The sequence below is a fragment of the Anneissia japonica genome, unplaced genomic scaffold (assembly GCF_011630105.1).
Source record: "Anneissia japonica isolate Jap-2015-1 unplaced genomic scaffold, ASM1163010v1 scaffold1826_len1998817_cov189, whole genome shotgun sequence".
Classification (NCBI taxonomy): Eukaryota; Metazoa; Echinodermata; class Crinoidea; order Comatulida; family Comatulidae; genus Anneissia; species Anneissia japonica.
The window spans coordinates 1,343,855-1,353,614 of record NW_022742159.1 but is presented as its reverse complement, the minus strand read 5'-3'; the positions used below and the strand labels follow the sequence as shown (position 1 = coordinate 1,353,614).

Genomic DNA, 9,760 nt, shown 5'->3' with positions numbered 1-9,760 from the left:
TCTACCGCGCTGCGCAGCGCTGCACTGGGTAATAAAAAGAATATACAACCGTTAGTTGGCGTCCTACACAGGCATGACGTTTTTACGAACGGGACTTTGCTCTCTTGTTCTATTTATACTCTTTGTTTGAACCAACAAACAAAATCGGTCTTTTCGACCCATCCATTTTGAGTTGTTCCAGAATCGTGGCGAAGTGCCACAAAAATCTGCTTTAATCTAAAAAACAACAAACCAACGGTTAAAAATGGCTGAGCAAATGACTCTCAAAGGTACCCTTAAAGGCCATAATGGCTGGGTCACCCAAATTGCAACTGCTCCACGATTTCCAGACATGATTTTATCCAGCTCTCGGGGTAAGGCAATATGGATTGTTTCTTTCGTGTATTACGGGAAAATCCCCTCTTTTTCTGGTAGGAGGATTACTGACTGACCAACTAGGCTTCCGGTCGGCAACACACAGGCTTACAGCTCTTTTAAACTTATGTTGCTTAAGTGTAAATTATGCAGGTAAAATGCTTCAAACTAAAACTTTAAGCCGGCATATAGGCCTAGTCCTTGAGTCCTGTCTAGGCCTAGGCCCTACCCCAGCCTAGGCTAGTCTGAAGGCTAACCAGCCGGCCCGGACTAGGCCTAGCTAGCCTAGGGCTATGTCGGCTCATACGCCTCATCACATTCACACAATTGGCCGTGCTGTTTTTAATAAGCATGTCTAACTAGTACGACTATAGGCAGTAATACTACTATAGGCAGGCTTTTATTCATTGTCTAAGGCTATGCTGGCCCAGCCAGAACATAGGTGGGACTGTCCTTTTCCTGAGCCTAGCAAAGTTATGGAAGGGTTTAAAATCCAGGAAGAAATTCCTGGGGTTAAGTAAGCTACAGTCTACTACTATTTATGCCCCCTTCTGATTCTGATACAATGCATTGTAATTCAAATGTTATACAGCTGGGGGAGGCAGTCTAAGTCATTTATTAGACCTGCCCTACCGAACAGTCTAGGTGGCTCAGAATATCTTTTGGGGGAGAGGGGTACAAATCTCTATACATACGCATAGGATCAGTGTTTGGAGTGATCACTTCATCATTCACCAGTGTAGTGGCCTCATAAAAAATATAAGAATACCATACACATTTTAGACATGTCATGTAGTAGACATGCGATTTTTTTTTTAAAACAAATAGTTAATGCACTTGTCAATTGTAGACTCCCTCCCCCCTCCCTCCTCGGACCCGGGCCTAGCGAGGACTTAGCCGGGGATGTAATTTCCAAAACGGTTACATGTGGAAGTCCCGGTAAAATGCCCCGCTAATAAATGATTGGATGATAAGACCTACTTGAAGTTCTAGCCTAGGTCTGAATCGGAGAAGCACATGAGGGCTAGGCAGGAGCTAGGCCAAGGAGATGTGCTTGCTTGATGGAAGCACTACGCATGCGTATCACTAAGCAGATTTCCATGGAAGTTTGAAAAAGTGCGGAAAAAAGGAGTATTGACAGATTGATCATAGAAAAAGAAAATAATTGATTGATTGATTTAACTGATTGATAGAATTAATTATTCAATATCAAAACAGAAGTTAGGCCTAAATAAGAAAATGATTACATGTAGTAGAAACAGATTTCCTTGCCTTGGCTCATGTACTGGCGTATTTCTGATGCAAAACTAGGTCAAATTCACAGTTCACAAGTTTTCACGCAACACATTCACATGCCTCTCCATCCTCAGCGTTGTGTGGTTGGGTTCAATTTTTATTAAGTAATTTATACCGTGATCTATAAAAAATGAAACCATGATGGTAGGCCGAAAGTACTGGTAGGCGATTTCTTAATTACCAAAACACAATAGTTGCTGACTGAATGCCTAGGCCTAGTGTAGACTAGATAGGAAGTGATCGCCAAACAAAGTAAATGGGTCAGAAACTTGTAGATGAGTATTTGTTAAAATAGGTAGATAATTTCATTGTCCTTCTCATAAAATACAAATAAGGAAATTTATCTTCCATTGGAAGAATTTATTATACATAAGTCCAAAATAACTTACATGACAATGCTTTAGTAAATGTGCGTTACTCTTACTACAATATAGTAATTCCATTGTACTGTATGCTTCATCAATGTATAAATGCCCTTTATTAAAGATCAAATGAAGTAAGGAATTTTGGTAGTTGGCTGTCGTAAGGAATTCCCTCATCAACTTATATCTAACATATTTGCAAACATGTTTATTATATATATATCTTTTAGACAAATCTGTGATCGTGTGGAAGCTGACAAGAGACGAAAACTATGGTACGCCACAGAGGTCACTGACAGGACACAGTCATTTTGTATCAGATGTAGTAATCTCATCAGATGGTCAGTTTGCTTTGTCTGGTTCCTGGGATGGCACTCTTAGGCTATGGGATTTAAACAAGTACGTACCTCTGATAAATACACAGAATGGTATTATGTTTCGATATTGAATTTATATGACAATTCTAGTTAAAGAATTTACATCACAAGCGTGCACGAGATCCGTAATTAAGGCAAGAGAAAAAATTCCCAAAAATATGAGGAAAAGACAAGTAAAACATGTAAAGTAACATCTTTGTTTCCTGAGCTCCGAAATGGTACTGTATTCCCTTAACACACTGACCGCCAGGGGTTTGAAAAAATAGTATATGCTACTGCCAGACTTTTTAGCAAATTTTGACGCTTTTCCGAATCATATTGAGAGTGCGTATGTGACCAGATTGACATGTAGTGAATACTATATGAACTACAAACATTTTAGCTTTACAATGGTACCAAACACTTCATTGTAATCACAATCTGTGATCCATAATCAGTAAAATAAAAACCTGAAACACGGAGATCTGTTTTTGGCGGTCAAGCATTGCGTTACCAAGCATATAGATCTCCGTGTTTTGCGGGCAGAGTGTTAAGTGGCGTATGTCACAAGCATGCACAAGATTCGTAATAAAACAAAAAAAATAAAAAATGTTTGATTAGATAAAATGATGGAGGAAAACATGTAAAGTAACATCTTTGTTTTCTAAACTGTTGAAATGGTTTATTCCTTAAAGTGGCGATACAACTCGTGAATTTGTTGGTCACACAAAAGATGTGTTGAGTGTTGCATTCTCTGCTGACAATCGTCAAATTGTGTCTGGATCAAGAGACAAGACTATCAAGCTATGGAACACTCTTGGTGTCTGCAAGTATACTATCCAGGTGGGTAATGCTGAATGCTATATTAACCCCACAGTGAACCACTACTCCGACTAACTAACCTTTTAATTGCCTTCTGCATATTTTAGTTGTAGGGTCATTCCGTGCCAACTCAACAAATTTTCAGAAAATCATGGCTGGGTACCGTCTCAGATTTTCTTGAAACTCGGATATAATGTGCAACAACATGTCTAACGAACAAACCCAAAATTTGACTTGCCAATTCCAAGTTGTTTAGAAGTTACGGCCATTTGAAATTTTAGGGTCATACCCCTTTTTAGCTATCAATTATGACATATTTGAAAAGTTGCATTTTCAATTAGCCATATCTTCAAATAGAATAAAGATAATTAACTGAAAATTGATATCTAGACTAACTTTCGGCTGTAGAACAGGAATATGACATGACTTTTGGTATACCGGACCCCGTTACGAAAATATTGGTTCGTAAACACCCTAATTTATTTGGTTGTGTAATTTTTCTTCCATTTTTAGACTCCATTAAAATACCCAAATCAGTTATTAAATGGGTCTTATGCACCAAATTATTAATATATAGTTGGAAATGTTTCACCACTAAAAATTCCGGATTTTTAACTTATCATTTTAGGAGGGAAACCTTAGGTCAAAAGGTCATTGGGGACAAAAAATGCACAAAAATGCCTCATTTTCATGGTGAACTTTGACCCTGTGGGCAAGTACGCTTATTGTTAAAACTTGCACCATTAATTAATTTATATATGATGATCAGATGTTCCAAATATCAGCTTGGTGACTTTATCCCTTCATGTTTAAAAAGCGATTTGAAAAGGGGTATATTTTTCAATTTGTGACAGTATCAGTGCGTAAATGTGATAAAATTAATTTTTGAATAACGATAATATTAAAAATAATCTGCCTAGACCCTTGAAACTTATAATTCTAATACAACTTTATGTGCTTGTATCAGGCATGCAGTTTGTTAAGGGTTTATTAGTAAGATATGTCCCCCCAAAAATGGCCCAAGTGCAAGAATTGCGCAATAAAATTGTATTTACTGTTGATTTCAAATGAGCATAATATTATCCATGTACTGTCTAGAGCCGTGAAACCTTTCATTCTAGGACAACTTTTTGTGTTGATTTCAGTTATGCAGTCTGTTAAAGGAATAAATTGTTTAATTAGTACGCTTGGACCATTTTTGGGGCAAAATATCTTATTAATTAAACAATTTATCCCTTTAACAAACTGCATAACTGCAATCAGCACAAAAAGTTGTCTTAGAATGAAAGGTTTCATGGCTCTAGACCGTTCACAGATAATATTATGCTCATTTGAAATCAATCGTAACACAATTTTATTGCACAATTCTTGCACTTGGGCCATTTTTGGGACATAATATCTTACTAATTAAACAATTTATCCCTTTAACAGACTGCATAACTGAAATCAACACAAAAAGTTGTCCTAGAATAAAAGGTTTCACGGCTCTAGACAGTACACGGATAATATTATGCTCATTTGAAATCAACAGTAAATACAATTTTATTGCGCAATTCTTGTACTTGGTCCTTTTTTGGGGGGACATATCTTACTAATGAAACACTATATCCCTTAACGAACTGCATGCCTGAAATAAGCACATAAAGTTGTTTTAGAATTATAAGTTTCAAGGGTCTAGGCAGATTATTTTTAATATTATCGTTATTCAAAAATTAATTTTATCACATTTATGCACTGATACTGACACAAATTGAAAAATATACCCCCTTTCAAATTGCTTTTTAAACATGAAGGCATAAAGACACCAAGCTGATATTTGGAACATCTGATCATCATATATAAATTAATTAATGGTGCAAGTTTTAACAACTAGCGTACTTGCCCACAGGGTCAAAGGGCACCATGAAAACGCGGCATTTTTGTGCATTTTTTGTCCCGAATGACCTTTTGACCTACGATTACCCCCTAAAATGATAAGTTAAAAATCCGGAATTTTTTGTGGTGAAACATTTCCAACTATAAATTAATAATTTGGTGCATAAGACCGATTTAATAACTGATTTGGGTATTTTAATGGGGGCTAAAAATGGAAGAAAAATTATGCAACCAAATAAGTTAGGGTGTTTATGAACCAATATTTTCGTAACGGGGTCCGGTATACCAAAAGTCATGTCATATTCCTGTTCTACAGCCAAAAGTTAGTCAAGTTATCAATTTTCAGTTAATTATCTTTATTCTATTTGGAGATATGGCTAATTGAAAATGCAACTTTACAAATATGTCATAATTGATAGCTAAAAAGGGGTATGACCCTAAAATTTCAAATGGCCGTAACTTCTAAACGACTTGGAATTGGCAAGTCAAATTTTGGGTTTGTTCGTCAGACATGTTGGTGCACATTATATCCGAGTTTTAAGAAAATCTGAGACAGTACCCAGCCATCCCATTTGTTGAGTTGGCACGGAATGACCCTGTAATTATTATAATCTTGTAATTGTAATTGACATGTCGACAAGGATACGAAGCCCCGCCCACAAAGTCACGAAAACCTTAGACAATGGCGGCTAGACTTTCGAGTTGGTGAAGATTTTCTTTGCTATCAACCTTCTTTAACAAAGAGAATTCAGGGTAGGCAGTATGCAAATGAATCATATATTCATAGTGTTAATCTATTTCATGGAACATGGTGGGGAAATTGTTGTAATAGCCTCTGTATTTCGCTCCCAAAATGTAATTTGGAGGAACTCACACCTGGAAATATTGAAGCACATTTGCCATTTTTCAGCCCAGTTGAAAACTTTTTGTAGATCACTTTGAATTTGAATCTGATCTCTAGAACTTTTGATTTCTGTGTATAAGATGCTGTCATCGGCAAACAGCCGTAGATTTGAGCTGATGCCTTTCACTAAATCATTAATATAAACTAGAAAGAGAGTTGGCTGTAAGAAGCCGCCCTGCAGTACCCCTGATGTACCCCTGATGTAACTGGTGACCAAGAGGGTAAAGCCGCATACAGTCAAACTTGTTGTCAACAAAGGCCAAGTCACTGATGCGCACTGCTCATGTAAATCTGGGTATCTATGACCAAGCATAGACATCTAGGCCTAGGCTCACGTATGTTTCGCGTTTATTAAACCAGTTGTCTAAGGAAATTAAAATGTCTGAGAAAAAGTTTTTGATCATGTGACTAAATGAGGCTCGATGATTAGTCGATTTATCTGTCAGTCAAATCTCGTCGAGATGTTAGTTATCATCTTGTAGTTGTAGGAAGGATTAAAAAAATATAAAAAAAATTGCCGTTGGTTGTTTTTTATTTTATTTATGTCTTAGGATGTATTTATTAGATTTGGGGTGTAGGCCTATTGTTTTCTTGTTATTATGTACTCTAAAACAGCACTCTGAGGTATGTATATAAGGTGCTATAGCAAGCATGTTAACATAATTACTTTGAAGTTCTCATTATGTCCTTAAAGCGTACTGGTAACCTGGCACTTGGTACACATCATTTAACAGTTGGCCCATGTTTTTTTTTTGCTTTAAATTTATTTTATTGTGAGGGACAAATAAATATTTGTTATTTTGAAATTTCATGGCAGCGTCAGTTGTGATGTTATTCTAAAATTCTGTATTTCTTAATTTTTCCTTTACTCTACCCCTCACTTCCTCTTTATCGTCATACAATTATTTATTTTCAATCATCACATGCTAGTATCGTGATTGTACACAAATATATTTAGTAAATAAAAATATTAAGTCACTTATAAAAATAACTAAAAAGTACTGTATTTCAGAATATTACCTATCTGTTGATAATCACTTCAAACATTTTTATAGTCAGAAGTAATGAATTAGTAAAAGGTGAGGCTTATTTTATTTGATGGGTGTCTAAGTTTATCACTTATTTGGTCATTATTCCTGTTAAGTTAAAAAAAAAATCTTTGATCTTGTACATTATATTGTTTATTGGAAAGCCTTTTCAGGAAATAAAGCTTATTATTTGTATTTTACCTATTATATTTCTCAGGAGGACAACCATTCGGAATGGGTGTCTTGTGTGCGATTTTCACCAAGCAACAACAACCCCATCATCGTTTCATGTGGTTGGGACAAACATGTCAAGGTATGCTCAACATAATTTAGTGCAAAATTGCCTTTCATTTGTGTTAAATTGTAAATTGCAGGCTGACAACTGTTGTTAAAACATGTATAGCGTAAAGAGCAAGAAATGCTGTCAGTGGTGTTGCTAGCACTGCAGGATTCAAGGGGTTAGCCCACACAATTACCAGGCATATGTATCCAAAGATTCTAGGCCCATTACTTGCTTATAGTAGAGAATTTTTTTCTTGTATACTTTCTCAAATTTGTTATTGGTTGTGTAAGAAATTCAATTAGTCAAAAAGGTCTTAATTTATAACTAGTTCATTGTTAGTATTGTGAATTCTTGAAAAGCTTAATCATTTTAGACATTTAATTGCAAAAATGAAAATGTATATACCATATGTATTTATTCAAATAAATCCCCCCCCCCCCCATTTTGAATAAACGCCACTTGAATAAATCCCCCACTAGAGCCTCATTTGGAATAAATCCCTTTTTTAAAATAAATTTTCAATGAAATAAATGTTTCACTATCCACTGTAAACAAACTAATGGAAGCACTATCAATCTGAACACATTCTATTATATGTTCTACTCTAGTAGAAATACATTTTTTCTAGCCTGGTAATTGTGTGTTGTAGTTCAACATTTACAGTGCAATTCAGGGGTGTTTATTTGAGTATACAGTATGTGTCCATTTTACATACAAAAAAATAAACGCATCCCTCAAATTATCCCCGCCTCAAAACCCTTCTCAACAATAGATGCCCTGTGGCGTTTATTCAAATACGTACGTTGTTTTCAACTGTATTACAGTATTTCATAGGAAAAAGCAGGTTTACCTGAAGGTTTAGCTCAAGTTTGATGATTATTCATATCAAATTTATATGCAATATCAAATTGATAGCATTTATAAACTTGTGTTCACAACACCAAGCTGTCTTTATGAAATTTCTAGTGGGCACTTGCACCTTCTTCAAGATACTGATCGAAGATATTGCACCTTAGGGTCTGAATTTTAAAGGAAGAAACATCGAGAGCAGAACGGGGTGTGAATTTAAACATGAGAGATATGTAAATAATTTCACTCATTTGTATTTTTATGTACATTGTAGGTGTGGAATCTTACCAATTGTAAATTGAAGACCAACCACATGGGACACACTGGCTATTTGAACTGTGTTACTGTCTCCCCTGATGGTTCCCTCTGTGCATCTGGTGGCAAAGTGAGTAGTTAATTTTTAAATGATATCTTCAGAAATTGTGGTATTTCTGATAGATGAATTTTGCTTTTAAAGCAACTTGCAATTGAAAATTTGCAGCACAAGAGTTTAAACAAACCAGTGGTGATAGATAACTTCATTTCATTTGGTAATTATACAAAATACAGCACAATAATAATGACATAAACAGAGTCAAAGTCATAAGCTTTCCCGGAGGAATCCAATAATGAAAAGGGGTTTGTGGTAAACAAATACTGTAGTAAATACGGGTCATGGAGCAAGGAAAAAAAACAACTTTTGGGAGAAAGTGGAACCATAGTGTGTAGAAAACCTGTATTTTATGCAGTTTCAGCATAATTATGTATCATGACATAAAAGTCCCAGCGATGATTATTGAAAATTGGCTTGGATCCAGTCGTCTGGAAATGGGTGCGATCGTCTGTCACCCAAATTTTTCACTGCGATGATCGAGGACTTACGATGTGGGCCTAGCCTAGGGAGATTAAACTGCAACTTATGCCTATGACTCTGCTCTACAGTACGTACATATGTAACAAAGCAACCCACTTGGTGCATTCTTAAATTACTTAATAGACGAGAACACGAAATCATTGATTAATAATCGCATAGGACTAAATAGGCTCCCTGTTAGAAAAACCCAAGCTAGGGAGTTGTTATGTGCCTGACAGTCGTCTGCCTTTAGGTCACCAGCTAGCCGGCTGTCGTGAATATAGTACCTTCATTTAGTTGTGGTCATGCAGCCGCTGTTTTGCATCCACCGCGTTAAACTAACAGATAACTTGCTTTGTGTTTTTCATTTTCCATGGAAAAATTATTGTTGTTTTTTTTTTTTTAATACCAAATAGTAAATTTTTTCATGATGTTCCAAAGGAAGGGGGAAGTGAAACTAGCAGTTAATTTTATTTGGCCTAAGGTTTATGTTAAAATGGAAATATCTTGTAAATTTGTTCTTTTATTTAACTTTCTGTTATCCCATTACTATACGGTATGTATGGGCCCATCTTGGTTCTGCATTCACTCTGGTTTATTTTGAGTTCCTGGTCTGCTAATAGCTAATTTTTCATTTCATAGCATGTCCAATTTTTATCTGTGTTAATGTTCATGTGTTTTGTAGTACCAAATACTTTCAATTCAATGGCATTGATTCAAAAACATAATTTTTTTACAGGATGAACAAGCTATGCTATGGGATTTGAATGAGGGCAAGCACCTGTACACTCTAGAGGGC

At 35.8% G+C, this 9,760-nt stretch overlaps 1 protein-coding gene across 1 annotated transcript in view; it reads left to right on the top strand.

The window, feature by feature from the left end:
• Positions 1-139: 139 nt before the first annotated feature.
• Positions 140-9,760, top strand: part of LOC117118999 (receptor of activated protein C kinase 1) — a gene marked incomplete in the record, with an annotated part of 10,628 nt that continues 1,007 nt past the window's right edge. Inside the window, 6 exon segments of the mRNA XM_033263775.1 lie at positions 140-353; positions 2,243-2,411; positions 3,064-3,211; positions 7,215-7,310; positions 8,404-8,514; positions 9,701-9,760. Of these exon segments, the coding sequence (XP_033119666.1) occupies positions 245-353; positions 2,243-2,411; positions 3,064-3,211; positions 7,215-7,310; positions 8,404-8,514; positions 9,701-9,760 (693 nt within the window).